This window comes from Oncorhynchus mykiss, chromosome 20, assembly GCF_013265735.2.
Source record: "Oncorhynchus mykiss isolate Arlee chromosome 20, USDA_OmykA_1.1, whole genome shotgun sequence".
NCBI lineage: Eukaryota > Metazoa > Chordata > Actinopteri > Salmoniformes > Salmonidae > Oncorhynchus > Oncorhynchus mykiss.
This window is the reverse complement of record NC_048584.1, coordinates 10,648,793-10,673,702: the sequence shown is the minus strand read 5'-3', so window position 1 is coordinate 10,673,702 and position 24,910 is coordinate 10,648,793. Positions and strand designations below refer to the sequence as shown.

The window sequence follows — 24,910 nt, the reverse complement described above, 5'->3', positions numbered from 1 at the left end:
AAAGCCTTGGCCAGATCAATGAATATGGCTGCACAGTATTGTTTCTTATCGATGGCGGTTAAGATATCGTTTAGGACTTTGAGCGTGGCTGAGGTGCACCCAACACCAGCTCTGAAACCAGATTACATAGCGGAGAAGGTATGGTGGGATTCGAAAGGGTCGGTAATCTGTTTGTTGACTTGGCTTTCGAAGACCTTAGAAAGGCAAGTTAGGATAGATATAGGTCTGTAGCAGTTTGGGTCAAGAGTGTCCCCCCCTTTGAAGAGGAGGATGACCACAGCTGCTTTCCAATCTTTGGGAATCTCAGATGACACGAAAGAGAGGTTGAACAGGCTAGTAATAGGGGTTGCAACAATTTCGGCAGATCATTTTAGAAAGAAAGGGTCCAGAGTGTCTAGCCCGGCTGATTTGTAGGGGTCCAAATTTTGCAGCTATTTCAGAACATCAGCTGACTGGATTCTGGATCTGTCGTAACCAGCCGTGACCGGGAGGTACGTGGGGCGACGCACAATTGGCCTAGCGTCGTCCGGGTTAGGGAGGGTTTGGCCGGTAGGGAAATCCTTGTCTCATCGCGCACCAGCGACTCCTGTGGCGGGCCGGGCGCAGTGCGCACTAACCAAGGTGTTTCCTCCGACACATTGGTGCGGTTGGCTTCCGGGTTGGATGGCGCTGTGTTAAGAAGCAGTGCGGCTTGGTTGGGTTGTGTATCGGAGGACGCATGACTTTCAACCTTCGTCTCTCCCGAGCCCGTACGGGAGTTGTAGCGATGAGACAAGATAGTAGCTACTAAACAATTGGATACCACGAAATTGGGGAGAAAAAGGGGTAAAATTCACAACAACAAAAAAAAAAGCTAGCCTTGGCTTTTCTAACTGCCTGTTGGTTTCTAGCTTCCCTGAAGAGTTGCATATCACGGGGGCTGTTCGATGCTAATGCAGAACAACATAGGATGTTTTTGTGTTGGTTAAGGGCAGTCAGATCTGGAGATATACCAGGATATCTGTTCCTGGTTCTAAATTTCTTGAATGGGGCATGAGGAACTAATTAAAAAAAAACAGGCATCCTTTACTGACAGGATGATGTCAATATCCTTACAGGATACCCCAGCCAGATCGATTAGAAAGGCCTGCTAGCTGAAGTGTTTCAGGGAGCGTTTGATAGTGATGAGAGGAGGTCGATTGACGGCTGACCCATTACGGATGCAGGCAATGAGGCAGTGATCGCTGAGATCCTGGTTGAAAACAGCAGAGGTGTATTTAGAGGGCCAGTTGGGTAAGGATGATAACTATGAGGGTGCCCGTGTTTACGGTTTTGGGGTGGTACCTGGTAGGTTCATTGATAATTTGTGTGAGATTGAGGGCATCAAGCTTAGATTGTAGGATGGCTGGGATGTTAAGCATCTTCCAGTTTAGGTCTTCCAGTTTAGGTCGATAGATGGGGGGCAATCAGTTCACATATGGTGTCCAGAGCACAGCTGGAGGCAGAGGGTGGTCTATAACAGGTGAGAGACTTGTTTTTACAGAGGTGGATTTAAAAAAAATAGAAGTTCAAATGGTTTGGATACAGACTTGGATAGTAGGATAGAACTCTGCAGGCTATCTCTGCAGTAGATTGCAACACCGCCCCACTACTGAATGATCATCATAAACCTCTGAGCTTGACTGTTGTGGGTTTATGTTTCTGCATGATCTCAAACACTGTCCAGATAGGTTTTCACATGATCACAATGTTTTTAGCATCTTTTATTTGAGTAGGATATAGGAAATATAGGCCTACACATTGAACTTGAAATAACAGCCAAATCTAAGAACAGAAAATGAAAACTTGTTTCCATATATTGTCCAAAAAATTAAATGTTATGAGTACATGACTTCTGCTCCAGATTCTCAAATCCACAATGCCCTTTGGTCTATTGTCATTCCAGACAGTTGAGACTAGTCTCCTACCACATAATTTTGGAGTGGGTCCTCCACGGTGAGACATTGGGTCCAGGAGTCCAGATCCCTTTCCCAGCCTGCGTGGTAAATGCCATTGTAGCCAAATATCAATCGCATTATGGGGTCTACACTGGTTTTCAGGAAGTGGAAGACTCCCAGGACTTGTGAATAGTCAAAGTTACAGGTATTCGCTGCTCCCAGACTGTGATTTGTCTGTTGTGTATCATGTTAGAAATGTGACTGCAAAAATAAAGAATATCCATGCAAATGGGCCAATAAAGCATGAATTGTATTGCATTTTTATAATATATATTTTTATAATATATATTGAACAGAAATATAAACGCAACATGCAACAATTTCAACGATTTTTACTGAGTTACAGTTCATATAAGGAATCAGTCAATTGATATAAATTCATTAGGCCCTAATCTATGGATTACACATGACTGGGAATAAAGATATGCATCTGTTGGCAACCTTAAAAAAAGATGAGGGTGTGGATCAGAAAACCAGTCAGTATCTGGTGTGACCACCATTTTCATCATGCAGCAAGACACATCTCCTTCTCATAGAGTTGATCAGGCTGTTGATTGTGGCCTGTGGAATGTTGTCCCACTCCTCTTCAATGGCTGTGTGAAGTTTCTGGATATTGGTGGAAACTGGAACATGTTGTTGTACAGTGTGCAAACCCACAGTTTCATCAGCTGTCCGGGTGGCTGGTCTAAGACGATACCGTAGGTAAAGAAGCCGGATGTGGAGGTCCTGGGCTGGCGTTGTTACACGTGGTCTGCGGTTGTGAGGCCAGTAGGACATACTGCCAAATTCTCTTAAATTACATCTGCTTATGGTAGAGAATAGAACTTTCTATTATCTGGCAACAGCTCTGGTAGACATTCCTGCAGTCAGCATGCCAATCACACATTTCTTCAAAACTTGAGACCTCTATGGCATTACGTTGTGACACAACTTCACATTTTTGAGTGATTGTAATGACCAGGCTGTTTAATCAGCTTCTTGATATGCCACACCTGTCAGATGGATGGATTATCTTGGCAAAGGAGAAATGCTCACTAACAGGGATGTAAACAAATTTGTGCACACAATTTGAGAGAAAAAAGCTTTTTGTGTCTGGGAACTTGAAACATGGGACCAACGCTTTACATGTTGCGTTTATATTTTTGTTCAGTATATTTTGTCACAAAAAAAATGTAATACAAAACATTCAAGTATTGTTTGTGCCCCCTCAACAAAGAAAGGGGAAGACATTTGGTTGCATATAAAGAACAAATCCTGGGGTGATGTCTTCTGATCTAACCAGGTCCTCTTTCTCAGGTCTCTCCTCTGTGGCAATGTTGTCTGGAAGATTATGCTTGGGCAGGTGGGATGAAGGAAACCTGTAAACCACAGTCGGATCCTGTCGCAGCTCCAGCACCTGGTTATTTATTTGGCAACACACTGCTTGGACTGTTTCGGGAACTGTTTTTCACAATCACTGCAGAGTGCAGTTAGGCATATTTAGATGACACACACACACACACACACACACACACACACACACACACACTTATTCTAAATAGTCATTTTTGTGTTCCACAAAATACAGGTAGCTTATGTTGTAACAGAAAACATGGTACTTTATGTTATGCTAGACAATGTCTTCAAAGTGTGATTTACATGTGACGCATTTTATAATAAAAAGACTGACATAAAGTCAATTGGGTTTATCCATTCGTTCAAGTTCTTCAAGTATCAGTGGCAGTTGTAGCTTATTCCATGCTCACATTTTCATTGATATATGCCAAATTATTATTATGTGTATTGACTAAGAAAAACTACCACCCTGACACACAAGTCAAGTGATACCATGTTTACTAACCTGTACTAAACTCGCATCTGAGATGTCAAGCTCCAAATAAGGGCATATACGTCACAGAGTTTGCGGCACGAGAGCGCACATGCACAGTTGTTACCCATCTCCACTGTTGTTGCAGTTGGCCACATAAAATAATGATATAAAATAATTGCAACCACTTTAGGTGGAAAGGTACACATTTCCTGACTAAAAAACATTAGTACTTTTGATAAAAATAGCAAATTTGTCTGTATTCTTTCAATAAAACAACAAATTTGCCCACAATTCGCAGATTTGTTCTTAGTAGTGCACAAAGAAACCTCATGAGTCACATGAACCGTTTTTGCAGCTTTCCAGTTCAAGACTGCAGGGAGAGAAGGCAAACCTCACCTAACTAATTTCAATGAATGGAATCACTTGGGAAATTTGTGATTTAAGGTACTTACCCTTTAAAGGTACTTACGCCTGCCGTAAGACAAGTTTAGCCTTTTATTCATTTTATAAAATATTTTATCCACATTTTATCCCCAATTTTGTGATATTCAATTGCAATCTTGTCTCATCACTGCAACTCCCCAGTGGGCTCTGGAGAAGCGAAGGTCGAGTCAAGCATCCTCTGAAACATGACCTGCCAAACCGCGCATCTTACATCCGCCGGCTTAACACGGAAGCCAGCCGCATCAATGTGTCGGAGGAAACACCGTTCAACTCACGACCAAAGTCAGCCTGCAGGTTCCCGGCCCACCACAAGAAGTCGCTAGAGCGTGATGAGCCAAATGAAGCCCCCCCCCCCCCCCGCCCAAACCCTCCCCTAACCCGGTCGAAGCTGGGCCAATTGCGTCCCCCTGGAATCGAATCCTGGTCTGTAGTGATGCCTCAAGCACTGCGATGCAGTGCCTTAGACCGTTGCGCAACTCAGGAAGCCCTACCTTTTGCCTTTTCACAGTGTGTTATTACATCAGGTGCTATGTCATTTTCATAGGATTGTTGTGTCGGATTTATGACAGCTTATATAGTCTGCTCACAGTCATATACAGAATGCCTGCTGAGAAGGTAATGTTTAATTAACCATTTCACATATAGTGCATTCGAAAAGTATTCAGACCCCTTGAGTTTTCCACATTGTGTTACGTTACCGCCTTTTTCTAAAATTGATTAAATACATTTTCAACCTCATCAATCTACATAAATTACAATACCACAAAATGACAAAGCAAAAACAGATATGTAGAAATTGTAAAAATGAAAACATTCAGACCCTTTACTTTGTTGAAGCAACATTTGCAGCGATTACAGATTCAAGTCTTCTTGTGTATGATGCTACAAGCTTGGCACAGCTGTATTTGGGGAGCTTCTCACATTCTTCTCTGCAGATCCTCCAAGCGCTCTCAGATTGGATGGGGAGCATCGCTGCACAGCTATTTTCAGGTCTCTTTAAGGATGTTCGCTCGGGTTCAATTCGGGCTCTGGCTGGGCCAATCAAGGACATTCAGAGACTTGTCCCGAAGCCACTCCTGCGTTGTCTTGGCTGTGTGCTTAGGGTCGTTGTCCTGTTGGAAGTTGAACCTTCGCCCCAGTCTGAGGTCCTGAGCGCTCAGGAGCATATTTTCATCAAGGATCTCTCTGTACTTTGCTCCATTCATATTTTACCCTGTCCTGACTAGTCTACCAGTCCCTGCCACTGAAAAACACCCAAAAAGCATGATGCTGCCACCACCATGCTTCCCAGTAGAGATGGTGCAAGGTTTCCTCCAGATGTGACGCTTGTCAATCAGTAAAAGAGAGAATCTTGTTTCTCTTTGTCTGAGAGTCTTTTACAGTAGGTGCCTTTTAGCAAACTCCAAGCGGGCTGTCATGTGCCTTTTACTGAGGAGTGGCTTCTGTCTGGCCACTCTACCATAAAGGCCTGATTGTGGGAGTGCTGCAGAGATAGTTGTCCTTCTGGAAGGTTCTCCCATCTCCACAGAGGAACTCTGGAGCTCTGTCAGAGTGACCATCAGGTTCTTGGTCACCTCCCTGACCAAGGCCCTTCTCTCCCAATTGCTCAGTTTGGCCGGGCGGCCAGCTCTAGGAGGATTCTTGGTGGATCCAAACTTCTTCCATTTAAGAATGATGGAGGTCACTGTGTCCTTGGGGACCTTCAATGCTGCAGACATTTTTTGGTACCCTTCCCCAGATCTGTGCCTCGACACAATCCTGTCTCAGAGCTCTGCTGACAATTGCCTCGACCTCATGGTTTGTTTCTTGCTCTGACATGCACTGTCAACTGTGGGGCCTTATATAGACAGGTGTGTGCCTTTCCAAATCATGTCCAATCAATTGAATTTACCACAGGTGGACTCCAATCAAGTTGTAGAAACATCTCAAGGATGATCAATGGAAACAGTATGAACCTGAGCTGAATTTCAAGTATCATAGCAAAGGGTCTGAATACTTATGTAAATAAGGTAGTTCTGTTTTTTAGCTTTGTCATTATGGAGGATTGTGTGTAGATTGACGAGGAAAAAAATGTGTGTATTTAATACATTTTAGAAGAAAAATGTCTGAATACTTTCCGAATGCACTGTATATCAGTGTTCATAGCGTGGCTTTAATAGAGATAGAATCGACCCTCACAGCCCGTTGTTTACGTGTGTGTTTGTGTGTGTCTATAGGTGTGTAGGTGTGTTTAGGTGTTATAACAGCGATAGGATTGACCACACATTATTTACCTCCTCTGGGTGTGTTTACTTGAGAGTTTGCGAGTGCTTGTGAGTGTGCTCACCTGAATAGTGTACAGTATTATTGGATTGAGCTAACATTCTCATTCCCCTCTCCCCCTCTTTCTCACCCCACTCCTCCCCCCTTTAGGCTGAGGGTTCCACGTTTCTCCAGATGGGTGCCTCCCTGGAGCAGCAGATCGTCTGCATGTTCAAGGTACAGGAATAGAATAATCTAAAGTTCATGTTCACTTATAGAGCCCCCTTTCAGCCAATCAGAATGTAGTAATCAGGAAAGCAGTGGTCTGAAATGTTATGTCAATATATGATTTTACATTTATGGGTCGTTCCACAAGTACGTTTTGCATTTCTTTTGATATTTTGAGTATAAATTGTGCACCAATATTGCATTTTAAAAGCCTGTTATATTAAATGAAGTGCCCTTCAGACTATTAGTATGAATAAAGACTTGCTAAAGCAAGGTTTCCGAAACCTGGTCCTAGGGCCCCCCTGGGCGCACATTTTGGTTTTTGCCCTATCACTACACAGCTGATTCAAATAATCAACTCATCAAGCTTGGATTATTGGAATCAGCTGTGTAGTGCTAGGACAAAAAAAAAACGTATGTGCAACCAGGCTGGGCCCCAGGACCGAGTGTCACAATTCAGCATTTTGACATGTTTCTTGTCTCGTTTTTCCGAATTAGATTAAGATTTCAACCCACTTATGAAAGTTTTCATTTTAAAGCTTTGACCAAGTTCTTTCTGAAGAGTATTATGTATTTATGTTATTAGTAATCAATTAGCATCTGTCCCTCATTTCAAGGTCAAATCTTTTATGTGAACTGAACTCTCGTTTCAATGTGGTGAAACTATTCATTTTTAAATAATTTTTTCAGTAAAAGTAAAATCATAGAGTGAAAGCAGGTGAGCTGGTTCTACTCTTTTTGGCCTTTTTCTGGTGTTCTGTGGTGGAAAACTGAGTGCATCCAGCACAACACGTCAACTCTGTTACCCATAGATAGATAGGCTAGAGATGTTTGAACAGTTTCATTTTTTTGTGAAGCTTGCATTCAATTTCAACTCCCTGTTGCACACAACAAGTGTCACGGCCGTTAAAAGAACTGGACCAAGGTGTAGCGTGGTGAGCGTATATTTTCTCTTTTATTCGAAATGACACCGACAAAACAAACCGTGAAACTTAAGGCTATGTGCCGTCAAAAAAAGTTAACTTCCAACAAACACAGGTGGGAAGAAAGTATGGTTTAAGTACCTAAGTGTGGTTCCCAATCAGAGACAACGATAGACAGCTGTCCCTGATTGAGAACCATACCCGGCCAAAACATAGAAATAAAAAATCATAGAAACACAAAACATAGAATGCCCACCCCAACTCACGCCCTGACCAAACCAAAATAGAGACATAAAAAGGATCTCTAAGGTCAAGGCGTGACAACAAGCTTCTATTACCGATGTCACAAGTGGATTTATCGCTGATTTTAAGATCAAAACATCAACCCTGCTAATTTATTTTGCACTTTATTGGCACTTACTTTTGTTAGACTTCAGTGCGGCCTTTGACATTATCGATCATAGTCTGCTGCTGGCAAAACTTATGTTATGGCTTTACACCCCCTGCTATATTGTGGATAAAGAGTAACCTGTCTAACATAACACAGAGGGTGTTCTTTAATGGAAGCCTCTCCAACATAATCCAGGTAGAATCAGGAATTCCTCAAGGCAGCTGTCTTGGCCCTTTACTTTTTTCAATCTTTACTATTGAATTGCCACTGGCTTTGAGGAAATCCAGAGTGTCTATGTATGCGGATGACTCAACACTATACATGTCAGCTACAACAGCGACTGAAATGACTGCAACATTTAACAAAGAGTTGCTGTTAGTTTCAGAGTGGGTGGCAAGGAATAAGTTTGTCCTAAATATTTCTAAAACTAAAAGCATTGTATTTGGGACAACTCATTCACTAAACCCTAAACCTCAACTAAATCTTGTAATAAATAATGTGGAAATTGAGCAAGTTGAGGTGACTAAACTGCTTGGAGTTACCCTGGATTGTAAACTCATGGTCAAAACATATTGATACACCAGCACTGTCAGCACGGCTGGCCCTTGGATGTACACGTAGAGCTAATATTATTAATATGCATGTCAATCTCTCCTGGCTCAAAGTAGAGGAGAGATTGACTACCTGTTGAATGCACTGAGCTGTCTGTTTGAACTACACCCATGCATACCCCACAAGACATGCCACAAGAAGTCTCTTCACAGTCCCTAAGTCGAGAACAGACTATGGAAGGTTCACTGTACTAAATAGAGCCATGACTACATGGAACTCTATTCCACATCAAGTAACTCATGCAAGCAGTACAAATAGATTTTTCTTAAAGATAGAAAAACACCTTATGGAACAGCGGGGACTGTGAAGCAACACAAACATCGTCACAGACACATGCATACACACACACACACACACACACACACACACACACACACACACACACACGATAGCATACGCACTATACACACACGTACACATGGATTTTGTACTGTATATATGTTGGAGTAGGGGCCTGAGGGAGCACAGTCTGTGAATGTATTGTAATGTTTTTAAAATGATATAACTGCCTTAATTTTGCTGGACCCCAGGAAGAGTAGCTGCTGCCTTGGCATGCGGATCCATAATAAATACAAATACAAAATACTAAAATCATTTTTTTATTTCACTTCTTGAGATGGAAAAACTTGTTTTTTTTTTCAAATGAATTTGAACATGTGCTCTTTATGACAATGTTAAATAGGTGAAATAAAAAGTTATTTTGGACCAGATTACACGAGCCAAAATGTACTCTATTAGTGGAACGACCCTTTACATATAATGTGTTCTATCATGTCTATATTCTAGTTGATGGAGGAGTATGACTGGGGAGACTTTGTAGTAATCACCAGCATGTGGCCGGGATATGAGACGTTTGTAGACTACGTCCGATCCTACACGGACACTTCCTACTTCCTATGGAGGCTACAAGATATCCTGTCTCTGGAGATGTCTGTCGGAACCAGTGACGTCCGAGCCAAACGCATGTTACAGCAGGTAGGAGAGAGAATTTTTTCAAACTATTTCCAACGAGAGAGAGAGAGAGAGAGAGAGAGAGAGAGGTTAATGTTAGATATTACTTACAGTGTTATATCTGTCTGTCCCTCTAGATTGATTCCCAGGTGCTCCTGGCCTACTGTTCCTATGAAGAGGCCCAGTACCTGTTCCAGGTAGCAGGCGAGGTGGGTCTACTGGGGCCTGGGTACATCTGGATCCTCCCCTCCCTCGCGTTGGGCAACACAGAGAGCCCTCCACCTATCAGCTTCCCTGTAGGACTGATTGGCGTCATCACTGACCACTGGAGGAAGAGCCTGAGGCAACGTGTCAGAGAGGGAGTGGCCATAGTGGCCAAAGGGGCGGATAGTTTCAGAAGGCATCAAGGGTTCCTTCCAGAGGGACACAGCGACTGCAACACACCAGTTACACATATCAACAACAACACACTGTTCAGGTGAGTGTGTGAGGCCACACACCCTCTCGTCCTGTGTGTGTTATTGTAAGTAGACACATACTAAACATGTTGAACGTGTTGAAAACTGAATCTGTGTGTGTTGCAGACACATGCTAAATGTGACATGGGAGCGTAAGGATCTGTCGTTCAACAGTGATGGCTACCTGACCAACCCCTCCATGGCCATCATCGCACTGGACAGAGACAGACTGTGGGACAAGGTACTGAATTACATGTGTGTATGTATGTATGTGTGTGTGTGTGAGTGAGTGGGTGTGTATCTGGACCATGAAACAACCAACCCAGCACTACCTGGTGGTGTCCTTTGACAGCTCTTTGGTCTTGGCCATAGTGGAGTTTGGAGTGTGACTGTTTGAGGTTGTGGACAGGTGTCTTTTATACTGATAACAAGTTCAAACAGGTGCCATTAATACAGGTAACGAGTGGAGGACAGAGGAGCCTCTTAAAGAAGAAGTTACAGGCCTGTGAGAGCCAGAAATCTTGCTTGTTTGTAGGTGACCAAATACTTATTTTCCACCATAATTTGCAAGTAAATTCATTACAAATCCTACAATGTGATTTTCTGGGGGTTTTTACTCTCATTTTGTCTGTCATAGTTGAAGTGTACCTATGATGAAAATTACAGGCCTCTCTCATCTGTTTAAGTGCGAGAACTTGCACAATTGGTGGCTGACTAAATACTTTTTTGCCCCACTGTATATAATTTACAAGTCCAAAAATGGATGTAGCAACTACAGATTTCCCCCTTAAGTCTTTCAAAAGTTTGCGAGTTTCAGCAATAAAAGCCCCACGTTTAGTCCATAGGCTGGGATCCGCACTGTACAGCTGTTGCAAGAGTGCATTTTTCACTGGCTGTCCACTGGTTTCAAAAACAATGATTGATAGGCAGCTTAAACTTCTTGAATTCAATCATTGTTGGGTTCAAATACACATTTAGATTTGTGAACAGGCATCCACAATAACCACAATCCATAATAGCTAAATGAGAGAGCAACAGTGTGATTCACATCAATGCGCTATGTAGATAACACTATTAAGTGATCTGTATTGCCGTAGACTACTCCACTGTTGTCATCCTTACCTCCAAGCACGTATTTAAATAGGATAATCTTTGGATGCCGACAGCAGTCGTACTATTCGAAGACATTGCTTGGACTATAGACTAAAAAAGCCTATTCCTGCTCTCTTCCCGCGATCCATCAAACTCATTTGGTGTGTCATCATAGTGGTCTCTGACTTGTGGTCAGACTCACTCAGGTGGAACAAACTTAAACTTGTGCCTCTTTTCAATGCTGATTTGAATGTCATTGAGAGAACAGTGTCAAATAGCCCTTTCTCTCAAACATCCTTTATGAATTTAAAAGTAATCAAAGTAATCATCTAGTTTTTCCAAAAGTATCTGTAATCTGATTACAAGATTTTTTTCTGGTAACATTACGGATTACAGATACCATTTCTGTAATCCCTTACATGTTACGGATTGCAGGTAATCTGTTACTCCCCAACCCTACACACACACACACACACACACACACACACACACACACACACACACACACACACACACACACACACACACACACACACACACACACACACACACACACACACACACACACGCCAGGCAGTGACATTGATACAGTAGGCTTGCTGTGGCAGGGCAGGAATACATGTGTTCAATAGTAGGAGGGAGATTACTCTCTGGGCTTTTCCTACAGTCCTACTGTAGTCCTCTGGCTACCCTTGGGAGATTACTCTCTGGGCTTTTCCTACAGTCCTACTGTAGTCCTCTGGCTACCCTTGGGAGATTACTCTCTGGGCTTTTCCTACAGTCCTACTGTAGTCCTCTGGCTACCCTTGGGAGATTACTCTCTGGCCTTTTCCTACAGTCCTACTGTAGTCCTCTGGCTACCCTTGGGAGATTTGTCTGTGTGGTTTGGTTCTTCTGTCCTTGCGGGGACCTAAAAGCCCCCAAAGTCCCCACAAGAATAGCAAACAAGAGAAATTCTCCCTTGTTGGGACATTTCCCACATCCCCATGAGGACAAAGGCTATTTTAAGATTAGGGGTTAGAGTTAGGGTGACAATTAAGGTTAGGGTTCGAATTAGGGTTAGGGTAAAGTGTTAGTGGTGTCGTGTATTTACTATCATTAAATTGAAGACTTATAGTTTTTTATCAAAGATTCTCTGTAATTAGTATTACGCAAAATTAGTATTCAGATTACAAAGTTATAATTTCCTAAAATAACTTTTCAGGTATTTTAATCTGATCAATTAGTCTTCGAATTAATGAATGATTTACTTTACCTCACGTTAGCCTCATTCCAAATTGTTGGTTATCTGCACAAACCCAGTCTTCACTATGAGTCATCCATACATCAATTGTCTTAAATCATTTATTTATTACTAACTAAGTAATTCACAGAAATGCATAAACATACAGTAAATATGGTTACAAGAAATTATACGAGAATGTGCCCTAGTGGGCTAAACTGGCATGGCGGCTTGTTAGACAAAAGGGGAAGTGGGGGTCGACTAAGAAGTCACTACAGAGTGATAATTATAACAATTGAAATGCTAATTCTTTTCACATAAATGCTCACTCATTCGGGAACAATTGCAATCAATATATATTTACGCTCAGTTGTCGTCTTGATCGCTGGTGAAAAGTTGTTTCTTTTGTAGAATTGTTCGCCTCTCTCCCTCTATCTCTGTCGGGGTTATACTGGATAGTTCAGAGTGACATTCATTCGTTTCGTTATAGAGTGGATGTTTCGGCGGTTGTCGTTCTTCTAGCTGCCGACTAGTAATTAATATCAAAGACTTGTTTTTATTCTGTCGGTATCGATAGTCTAAGAGTTTAACAATGTGGTATGGTTAAAAGATTCAGCAATGGTCTACAACCTTTGTCCTCTCCTAATAGAGAAAAACATGGTCTGGTGATAATTTCCCAAAGTTGGGTTTTATTTGGAATTGCAGAAAAGGGGCTGTCCCAGGATGCCTGACCTAACTGGGCTCAGGGGCAGTCCTCTGATTTAGTTCAAATCAAAAGGGAATTGTATTTTCCTTCATTAAACAGTCCAAAATCATAGTACACAATTTTACAAACAGTATCATACTCACTCATTCATCTTATACAACAATTTGATGTAAACCTCATATCTGAGGCTATTATATAAACAGTGTTATGGTAATCTGGCCACAACGTCTCCCTTGAGCTTCCCCAAATTGTAACAAACGGACCAGTTCGTACCTGGATTCTTCACCGATCTTTTATACTTTCTCCAGAACATGAAATTTGTTTGTACCTCAAGTTCTGTGAGGTGGAAGAAATTCCTTTGTGCTCTATGAAAATGTACTCTGCCTCTAATACTATGTGGCCATGTGGCAGGATCTTCTCAGGAATTTACGACCTCTCTCTGACCACAGCAGCCTAGTTGAAGGAGGCCAGGGGAAGGCAGGGAGAGGGGGATGGGGCTTGCTATACCCAAAGAGGGCAACTTCATGACAGTGGTCAGGTTTAGGGTTAGGAATTAGATGTAGGGTTTGGCTTAGGTTTATGGGTTAAGGTTAGTTAGGTTTAGTGTTAGGGGTTAGGGAAAATAGGATTTTGAATAGAATTTTTTTTTTGTGTATGGTTGTGTGTGCGTGTGTGGGGGGGGGGGGGGGGGGGGGGTCGTGACTGTGCAGTCGGAAACTCAAACACAAACAAAAAGTCAGGCTGCTGGGGAATGCTCTGGAATTCCAACAAAACACACAGTCATTCACAACCCCTGCTTCTATTTCTTCCCTTTAACCTTCTCACTCTCTCTGTAACACTCTCTCCCTCTTTCCTTTAAACCTCTCTCCCCCTAGTTACCTCCAGTGTCATGTAGCTCATTCATTAGTGAAAAAGTGTCATTGTGCACTTACTTGTGGGTTTGTGCATGTGACATGCCCTTTTCATCCCTTCTCTCTCTTTTTGACACACTGACAGCACTACACATCTCATTTTTTAAAACTAAGTCAGGGGGAACCGTCTCTCTATCTACCTCACTGCTTTCCTCCTAGAGAGGGAGGGAGGAGTGATTGATTTCAGTAACTGCCTGCGAAAAGTTCATAACAGTTAAAACAGCACTGCAATTCATAGTCAGACACAATCGTGTGGGTTATGTACATGCTAATGTCGCTTTAAATAGTGTTGTAGCTATTTCTACTTTAAAAAAATGTAATATAAATCAACAGAGCTAGATTTAGAGTTAGAAAAATGTATTTAAGTGTCACTCCATAATGACACAATAGTCCAAAATGCAGATTATCTTTTCAACCACAAAAGAAACGTCTTCGTTGGAGGATAAGATGGCAGGCTTTGGCGCATTGACCTTTGACTTATTCCACATGTTGTTGTTTGTTACAGCCTGAATTCAAAATAGATCAAATCGTTTTTTTTCTCACCAACCTACACACAATACTGTGTGTGACACTTTGATAATGACAAAGTGAAAACATGTTTTTAGACATTTTTGCTGATTTATTGAAAATTAAATACAGAAATAGAGTCAGCTCCAAAAGTATTAGGACAGTCACACTGTTTTGGTTTTGGCTCTGTATTGCACCACTCTGGATATGAAATTATACAATTAATTTGTTTGAGGGTATTTTCATCCATAGCAGGTGATTTTACAATTGTTAACACATTTAGTTACACTGTACGTGTATTAAAGTAGTCTAAAGTGTAGTATTTGGTCCCATATTCCTAGCATTATATATATTTTTTTGGTTGTGTTTCAGATGATTTTCTCCCCAATATAGATTAATGGTAAACAATGTATTGTGTCATTTTGGAAGAACTTTTACTGTAAATAAGAATATAATATTTTTCTAAACACTTCTACATTAATCTGGAATCTACCATAATTACGGATAATCCTGTGTCACACTGTGAACTGTTTCACCTGTCCTTGAGATTGTCTCCACCTCCCTCCAGCTGTCACCCATCTTCCCCCTTATCCCCGGTGTATTTATACCTGTGTTCTCCGTATACCTGTTTGTCCGTTGCCAGTTCATCTTGTTTGTCAGTTCAACCAGCATTTTTGTTCTCAGCTCCTGCTTTTCCCAGTCTCTCTTTTTCTCGCCCTCCTGGTTTTGACCCTTGCCTGTCCTGACTCTGAGCCCACCTGCCTGACCACTCTGCCTGCCCCTGAGCCTGTCTTGCATGTCTTGGGGGGTATGATATTTGTGCATCTGTAATATTCTCACTTATCATTATTCACTAAAATATATCACTGTCCCAATACTTGTGGAGCTCACTCTATACCATTTACATAAGTATTCACACCTCTGAGTCAAAACCTGTTAGAATCACCTTTTGGCAGCTATTATCTTCACTGACAGTTTCATACTCTCCCTGACCGAGTCTGTAATACCTACATGTTTCAAGCAGACCATCATAGCCCCTGTGCCCAAGAAAGCGAAAGTAACCTACCTAAATGACTATTGCCCGTGGCACTCACGTCGGTAGCCATGAAGTGCTTTGAAAGGCTGGTCATGGCTCACATCAACACCATCAACCGGAAACCCTAGACCCACTCCAGTTCGTATACCGCCCCAACAGATCCACTGGTGACGCAATCTCAATCACACTCCAAACTGCCCTTTCCCACCTGGACAAAAGCAACACCTATGTGAGAACGCTGTTCATTTGACTACAGCTCAGCGTTCTACACTATAGTGCACACAAAGCTATCACTAAGCTAAGGACCCTGGCACTAAACACCTCCCTCTGCAACTGGATCCTGGACTTCCTGACGGGCCGCCCCCAGGTGGTAAGAGTAGGTAACAACACATCTTCCACGCTGATCCTCAACGTGGGGGCCCCTCAGGGGTGTGTGCTTAGTACCCTCCTGTACTCCCTGTTCACCCACGACTGCGTGGCCAAGCACGACATCCAACACCATCATTAGGTTGGCTGATGACACAACAGTGGTAGGCTTGAGGACCGACGAGACAGCCTATAGGGAGGAGGTCAGAGACCTGGCAGTGTGATGCCAGAACAACAACCTCTCCCTCAACGTGAGCAAGACAAAGGATGCGGATCATGGACTACAGGAAAAGGAAGGCCATTCACATTGACAAGGCTGCAGTGGAGCGGGTCGAGAATTGACATCATTTGAGTCAATTGGAGGTGTACCTGGGGATGTATTTCAAGGCCTACCTTCAAACTCAGTGCCTCTTTGCTTGACATCATGGGAAAATCAAAATAAATCAGCCAAGACCTCAGAAAAAAAATTGTGGACCTCCACAAGTCTGGTTAATTCTTGGGAGCAATTTCCAAATGCCTGAAGGTACGACGTTCATCTGTACAAACAATAGTACGCAAGTATAAATAACATGGGACCACGCAGCCGTCATACCGCTCAGGAAGGAGACTCATTCTGTCTCCTAGAGATTAACGTACTTTGGTGCGAAAAGTGCATATCAATCCCAGAACAACAGCAAAGGACCTTGTGAAGATGCTGGAGTAAAATTATCTATATCCACAGTAAAATGAGTCCTATATCGACATAACCTGAAAGGCCGCTCAGCAAGGAAGAAGCCACTGCTCCAAAACCGCCATAAAAAAGCCAGACTATGGTTTGCAACTGCACATGGGGACAAAGATCATACTTTTTTGGAGAAATGTCCTCTGGTCTGATGAAACAAAAATAGAACTGTTTGACCATAATGACCATCGTTGTGTTTGGAGGAGAAAGGGGGAGGCTTGCAAGCTGAAGAACACCATCCCAACCGTGAAACACGGGGGTGGGAGCATCATGTTGTGGGGGTGCTTTGCTACACGAGGGACTGGTGCACTTCACAAAATAGATGGCGTCATGGAAAATAGTTGGAGAATTGGATATATTGAAGTAACATGTCAAGACATCAGTCAGGAAGTTAAAGTTTGGTCGCAAATGGGTCTTCCAAATGGACAATGACCCCAAGCACACTTCCAAAGTTGTGTCAAAATGGCTTAAAACCTGTTAAAGAGGCTGCAAAATTTCAACGTCCTGCTACTCATGCCAGGAATATAGTATATGCATATGATTAGTATGTGTGGACAGAAAACACTCTGAAGTTTATAAAACTGGTTAAATCATGTCTGTGACTATAACAGAACGTGTGTAGGAGGCAAAATCCCAAGGAAAACTGTTCACAAAAAACACAAAAAAAACATCACTCCGCCAGTCTCTGTATTGTCTATGGCCAGGGAAAATAGATAGGGCCCAGTTTACAATGCCTACAGCTTCCACACGATGTTGCCAGTACTGGCATTTAGATTGAAGTTTATCCTTGGTGAAATGAGAAATAGGCACTTCCTGTCTTCGAGTACACCGGAGGAAGTTATGAAAGAGAGAATGTGGACCATGATTTCAAAACGTGCTGCTATTGAATACAGATCGCCCCGTGATCAATTTGATCGATTATTAACGTTTACTAATACCTAAAGTTGGATTACAAAAGTAGTTTGAAGTGTTTTGTCAAAGTTTATAGGCAACTTTTTTAATTTAAAAAAATTACGTTGCGTTTGGAACGGTGCTTTTTCATGGATCAGACGGGCTTCATAAATGGACATTTTGGGTATACATGGACGGATTTAATCGAAAAAAAGACCCAATTGTGATGTTTATGGGACATATAGGAGTGCCAACAAAGAAGCTCGTCAAAGGTAATGAATGTTTTATATTTTATTTCTGCGTTTTGTGTAGCGCCGGCTACGCTAATTATTTTGTTTACGTCCCCTTTGGGTATTTCGGGGGTTGCATGCTATCAGATAATAGCTTCTCATGCTTTCGCCGAAAAGCATTTTAAAAATCTGACATGTTGGCTAGATTCACAACGAGTGTAGCTTTAATTGAGTACCCTGCATGTGTGTTTTAATGAAAGTTTGAGTTGTATCGAGTACTATTAGTTATCACTCTGAAATTTCCGCTGATGTTGGTCCCTGTACAGGGACAGCAGCCCTAAAAGGACAACAAAGTCAAGGTATTGGAGTGGCCATCACAAAGCACTGACCTCAATCCTAGAGAAAATTTGTTGGCAGAACTGAAAAAGCGTGTGTGAGCAAAGAGGCCTACAAACCTAACTCAGTTACACCAGCTCTGTCAGGAGGAATGGGCCAAAATTCACCCAACTTATTGTGGGAAGCTTGTAGAAGGCAACCCGAAACATTTGACCCAAGTTAAACAATTTAAAGGCAATGCTAACAAATACTAATTGAGTGTATGTAAACTTCTGACCCACTGGGAATGTGATGAAAGAAGTAAAAGCTGAAATAAATCATTCTCTCTACTATTGTTCTGACATATCACATTCTTAAAATAAAGTGGCAATCCTAACTGACCTAAGACAGGGAATCTTTACTAGACTGAGTTTAAATGTATTTGGCTAAGGTGTATGCAAACTTCCAACTTCAACTGTATGCAGGATGCTACCCACCCTCCACGGCTTGGCCTTCGCTCCAGACCAAAACTCCAAACCCATAACCTAATTATTACTAATTGCTTAATTACCTAAAGCAGAGATTACTGCTTTCAAGGTTTTCTTTTTCCAAGCTATTCGAAGGGTGCTCTAGCAAACAAACAGCAGAGACCCGAGGACACCATTCCAACCTGGAACTGAGTGAGTAGCATTTGGTCTGATGCTATTTTGAAAGCCTAGAAGAAAAATAAAAAAACGTTTTTTTAAATAATCAAGTGCATTACAGTGATATATTTTACTTTATGGGGACTGCATGCTGAGTTAAGGCTCCGAGGCTTGCAAGGACAGACCAAATACAAATTCAATTCGCACTAAATTGTGACGTAAACAGTCTTTGGGCCCAACAAGTGTCAGGAGTCTTTGAAGAGTCTTCTGAACCCCCCCTGCTGCTGTTCAAAGACCATTTTCTACAAGAAATCTGCCTCTAGAAATAAAAGCTTATCCCAAGTGTGTGTGACACCTACTACCATTGCCTGCTGCACTGCTGCTTGGATTACACCTGGCCATCTGTTTGCCGTCTGCCCTGCCCACACGCACTGTTAAGGCGAGTAACTATTAAATTACTATGGCTAGCCCAAGTCTATTCGTTATATATTATTTTTCTTTCTTGTGCATTTTGCTATTTTGCTATTTGCCTCATGACTCCTGCATACTTTGTTGACTACAACCTTCTTTACCCAACTGTGGGACAGACTATGTTTGTTCCCACACTCAGGACTCTCGATTGGTTACACAAACTTTTTGCCTCCCATCCTATTCTAACCACCTCTTGCCGGCTTTGTATTCATGTTACCTGATGAAATTGCTGTACAATATGATCTTGTTGCCATCTGATGCACATTCAGATATCATAAATCAGCACTGCAGAGCTCTCCCTGTACTCTGTCGTGCCTTGATTGTATTACAGTTGATGATAGCTGGAAATGTGCATTTACACCCTGGCCCACCTACTGTTGCTAGCCCCAATTCTGACTTGTGCTCTGATATCTGCTTCACTGATTTCTGATTTTGTAAAAGCCTGGGTTTTCTGCACGTTAACACTGGAAACTTATTACGTAAAATGGATCAATTGAAAGTGTGGGTTCACAGCTCAGAGTGCTATCGTCCTCCATCAGTATCGGCCTACGCTTGCTAAAAAACTTTAATAAGCAAGCCTTTCTTCATGAACTGTGTAACAAGTGCACTGAGAGTCAGGAAGAAAGTTCAGGGAGTGAGTGTTTTAATAAATATAATTAACAATAAACACGTAACACAAACAACGCACCAACATGAAAACAGAGTCAATAACACCTGAGGAAAGAACCAAGGGGAGTGACAGTTCTAGGGAAGACAATCAAGGAGTTGATGGAGTCCAGGTGAGTGTCCAGAGGCGCAGGTGCGCGAGACGATGGTGACAGTTGTGCGGGAGAGGGAGTATATGTGACAAACTGGCCTCTGTAAAATGGTATAGAATCAGCTTGAAGACGCTTGGACCTTCTTTTTTAATTTTTTTTCAGTGGTATTGTTAACAAACACGCCCCCCATAAAGAAATTAAAAACAGGTTCAGCCCTTGGTGCGGCCATGATCTTGCAGAGTTACTCCACCTCAAGAATTGCATTTGGCGAAAGGCTCGGCAAAAGGCTCAGGCTGACTGGCTATCATTCAAGCAAATGAGAAATAAGTGCATTCAGGCTACCCAGAAGGCCAAAGTTAGTTACTTTATGGAGCAGTTCTCTCTCTGAGGGTCTAAACCCAAGAAGTTCTGGAAAACGGTTAAAGACTTGGAGAATAAACCCTCCTCCTCACAGCTGCCCATGTCCCTTAATGTTGATGATGTGGTTGTTACTGACAAGAAGCACATGGCTGAGCTCTTTAATCACCACTATTTAATCTTCAGGCACTCTAAGATGTAAATAAACTATAATATTTCATACGGAAAGAAGTATGTTCAATAGGAAAGCAAAATTAGAAAGCGCGCCCTCACCCTCGCGCGCCGAATGACTGATAATGTTCCGGTGCTCTCCTCTCCAAAACTCAAAATTCTTGCTTGTTTTTTAAAAAACAAGCCTGAAACATTGAATAAAGATGGTTGACATATAGTGGAAGCCATAGGAATTGCAATCTGGGAGACGGAATTACATAGGACCCATAGCTTTCCACTGTAGGAGCCTGGGACCTAAATAATAAAAAATCTCTGGTTGGTTTTTCTTCTGTCATATCAATTCTATTATAGTCTCAGACATTATTGTAACAGTTTTAGAAACTTCAATGTGTTTTCTATCCAATGCCACCAATTATATGCATATCCTGGCATCTGGGCCTGAGTAACATGCCGTTTACTTTGGGCACGTCAGTCAGCCGGAAATTCAGGAATCTAGACCCTATCCCTAACCAGATTGATTAATTAAGTCAGGATTCCTATTTGACTCAGCCATGCCTCCTTGCCCATCCAGCATTTCCTCATCTCCCACCCCTTCTAATGTGACTATCCCTGATTGTCACGGGTAACTTGGTGCGTGAGGGAAGAATCAGGCGCAGAGAGCATATAGTTCCACAGGAAGACGTGTACTTTTAATATCGCACAGAAAATAATGCCGAACAAAACAGGGTGCGGAAAATGTGGACCAACCCAACGCAACAGGGTACCAGGTCCAGAGCACGAACACCAAAAAAACATACACACGTAACATATGAGTAATCCCGCACGAAACAAGGGCGGGTAAACTTATTATAAATAAGGAAGCCAATCAAGCACACAAATAGACAGGTGCAACTAATAAGACAAAACAAACAGGCAACGAAAAAGAGATCGGTTGCGGCTAATAGTCCAGTGACGACGACCGCCGAGCACCGCACGAACAGGCAGGGGGGCCAACTTCGGTGGAAGTCGTGACACTGATGCTTCTCCTTCTGTTTCCCCTGCCCGCTACAAAGTTTCTTCCTGCAGGCAGTCACTGAGTCCGAGGTGCTAAAGGAGCTCCTTAAACTTGACCCCAAAAAAACATCTGGGTCAGATGGTTTAGACGCTTTCTTCTTTAAGTTTGCTGCCCCTATAATCGCCAAGCCTATCTCCAACCGTTTTAATCTGTCTCTCCTTTCTAGGGAGGTTCCCATTGCTTGGAAGGCAGCCACAGTTCACCCTTTATTTAAAGGTTGAGATCAAGCAACCAATTTATATTATGCCCTGTTTATCCAAAGTGTTGGAAAAACTTGTCAATAATGAACTGACTGGCTTTCTTGATGTCTATAGCATACTCTTGGGTCTGCAACCTGGTTTCCGCTCAGATTATGGATGTGTCACTGCAACCTTAAAGGTCCTCAATGATGTCACCATTGCCCTTGATTATAAGCAATATTGTGCTGCTATTTTTATTGACTTGGCCAAAGCTTTTGATATGGTAGACCATTCCATTCTTGTGGGCCGGCTAAGGAGTATTGGTGTCTCTGAGGGGTCTTTGGCCTGGTTTTCTAACTACCTCTCTCAAAGAGTGCAGTGTATAAAGTCAGAAAATATGTTGTCTCAGCCACTGCCTGTCACCAAGGGAGTACCCCAAGGCTCAATCCTTGACCCCACGCTCTTCTCAATTTACATCAACAACATAGCTCAGGCAGTAGGAAGCTCTCTCATCCATTAAATGCAGATAATACACTCTTATACTCAACTCGGCCCCTCCCCAGATTTTGTGTTAAATACTCTACAACAAAGATTTCTTAGTGTACAACAAGCTTTCTCTATGCTTAACCTTGTTCTGAACACCTCCAAAACAAAGGTCATGTGGTTTGGTAAGAAGAATGCCCCTCTTCCCACAGGTGTTATTACTTCCTCTGAGGGTTTATAGCTTGGACTAGTCAACTCATACAAGTACTTGGGAGTAGGGCTAGACGGTGAACTGTCCTTCTCTCAGCACATATCAAAGCTGCAGGCTAAAGTAAAATCTAGACTTGGTTTCCTCTTTTGTAATCACTCCTCTTTCACCCTAGCTGCCAAACTAACCCTGATTCAGATGAGCAGCCTACCCATGCTGGATTACGGCGACATAATTTATAGATCGGCAGGTAAGGGTGCTCTCAAGCGGGTAGATGTTCTTTACCATTCGGCTATCAGATTTGCCACCAATGCTCCTTATAGGACACATCACTGCACTCTATACTCTTCTGTAAACTGGTTATCTCTGTATACCTGTCGTATTTATAAAACCCTCATCCTCCAAATACAACACCCGTTCTGCCAGTCACATTCTGTTAAAGGTCCCGAGAGCACACACACATCCCTGGGTTGCTCCTCTTTTCAGTTTTCTGCAGCTATCAACTGGAACGAGCTACAACAAACACTCAAACTGGACAGTTTTATCTCAATAACTTCATTCAAAGACTCAATCATGGACACTCCTACTGACAGATGTGGCTGCTTTGTGTGATGTATTGTTATCTCGACCTTCTTGACTTTTGTGCTGTTGACTGTGCCCAATAATGTTTGTACCGTGTTTTGTGCTGCTACCATGATGTGTTGCTACCTTGTTGTTGTTTTGTTGTGTTGCTACCATGCTGTGTTGTCATGTGTTGCTGCCTTGCAATGTTGTTGTCTTAGGTAGTTTTGTGTTGTCTCTCTTGTTGTGATATGTGTTTTGTCCTATATTTATATATATATATATTTTTTTTTTTTGAATCCCAGGCCCCTGCCCTGCAGAAGGCCCTTTGCCTTTTGGTATGCTGTCATTGTAAAGAAGCATTTGGTCTTAACTGACTTGCCTAGTTTAATAAAGGTGAAATAAAAATTCTGAAAGGTGAATTTGTCACCTAGTGTCTGATGGAAAGCAGTTTTCCTGTGTTAAGCTCTATTCTGTTTTTTTTATACCCTAAAACCTCCCTAGTCCTTGCCAATGACAAGCAAACCCATAACATGATGCAGCCACCACCATGTTTGAAAATATGAAGAGTGGTACTCAGCAATGTGTTGTATTTGCCCCAAACATAACGTTTTTTTTTTCAGGACATAAAGATTGTTTCGTTGCCACATTGTCTTTGCATGTTTTGGAGTATTTCTATTTTGTACAAGCTTCCTTCAATTCACTCCATTGTTTAGGTTAGTATTGTGGAGTAACTACTATGTCGTTGATCCATCCTCAGTTTTCTCCCATCACAGTCATTAAACCCTGTCATTGTTTTAAAGTCACCATTGGCCTCGGGGTGAAATCCCTGAGCGGTTTCCTTCCTCTCCGGCAACTGAGTTAGGAAAGAAACCTGTATCTTTGTAGTGACTGGGTATATTGATACACCATCCAAAGTGTAACTAATATTTTCACCATGCTCAAAGGGATATTTAATGTCTGCTTTTTTCTCTCCCTGGACTTTGTGATTGAATCTGTGTTTGAAATACACTGCTCAACTGAGGGACCATTGTATGTGCGGGGTACAAAGATGAGGTAGTCATAACAAAATTATGTTAAACACTATTATTGCATACAGAGGGATTCAATGCAACTTATGTGACTTGATTGGCAAATATTTACTCCTGAACGTATTTAGGCTTGCCATAACAAAGGTTTTGAATACTTATTGACTCAATACATTCATCTGTGTGTATGCTATCGTCCTCCATCAGTATCGGCCTACGCTTGCTAAAAAACTTTAATAAGCAAGCCTTTCTTCATGAACTGTGTAACAAGTGCACTGAGAGTCAGGAAGAAAGTTCAGGGAGTGAGTGTTTTAATAAATATAATTAACAATAAACACGTAACACAAACAACGCACCAACATGAAAACAGAGTCAATAACACCTGAGGAAAGAACCAAGGGGAGTGACAGTTCTAGGGAAGACAATCAAGGAGTTGATGGAGTCCAGGTGAGTGTCCAGAGGCGCAGGTGCGCGAGACGATGGTGACAGTTGTGCGGGAGAGGGAGTATATGTGACAAACTGGCCTCTGTAAAATGGTATAGAATCAGCTTGAAGACGCTTGGACCTTCTTTTTTAATTTTTTTTCAGTGGTATTGTTAACAAACACGCCCCCCATAAAGAAATTAAAAACAGGTTCAGCCCTTGGTGCGGCCATGATCTTGCAGAGTTACTCCACCTCAAGAATTGCATTTGGCGAAAGGCTCGGCAAAAGGCTCAGGCTGACTGGCTATCATTCAAGCAAATGAGAAATAAGTGCATTCAGGCTACCCAGAAGGCCAAAGTTAGTTACTTTATGGAGCAGTTCTCTCTCTGAGGGTCTAAACCCAAGAAGTTCTGGAAAACGGTTAAAGACTTGGAGAATAAACCCTCCTCCTCACAGCTGCCCATGTCCCTTAATGTTGATGATGTGGTTGTTACTGACAAGAAGCACATGGCTGAGCTCTTTAATCACCACTATTTAATCT

The 24,910-nt window shown here is 42.2% G+C and overlaps 1 protein-coding gene across 1 annotated transcript in view; it reads left to right on the top strand.

Annotated features, from left to right (window-relative positions):
• Positions 1–4,830: 4,830 nt before the first annotated feature.
• LOC110498936 (glutamate receptor ionotropic, NMDA 2C) overlaps positions 4,831–24,910 on the top strand; it is a 59,126-nt gene continuing 39,046 nt past the window's right edge. The window contains exons 1-5 of the mRNA XM_036955535.1: positions 4,831–4,845; positions 6,643–6,708; positions 9,412–9,600; positions 9,714–10,054; positions 10,161–10,275. Of these exons, the coding sequence (XP_036811430.1) occupies positions 4,831–4,845; positions 6,643–6,708; positions 9,412–9,600; positions 9,714–10,054; positions 10,161–10,275 (726 nt within the window). The remainder of the gene's footprint in view (positions 4,846–6,642; positions 6,709–9,411; positions 9,601–9,713; positions 10,055–10,160; positions 10,276–24,910) is intronic.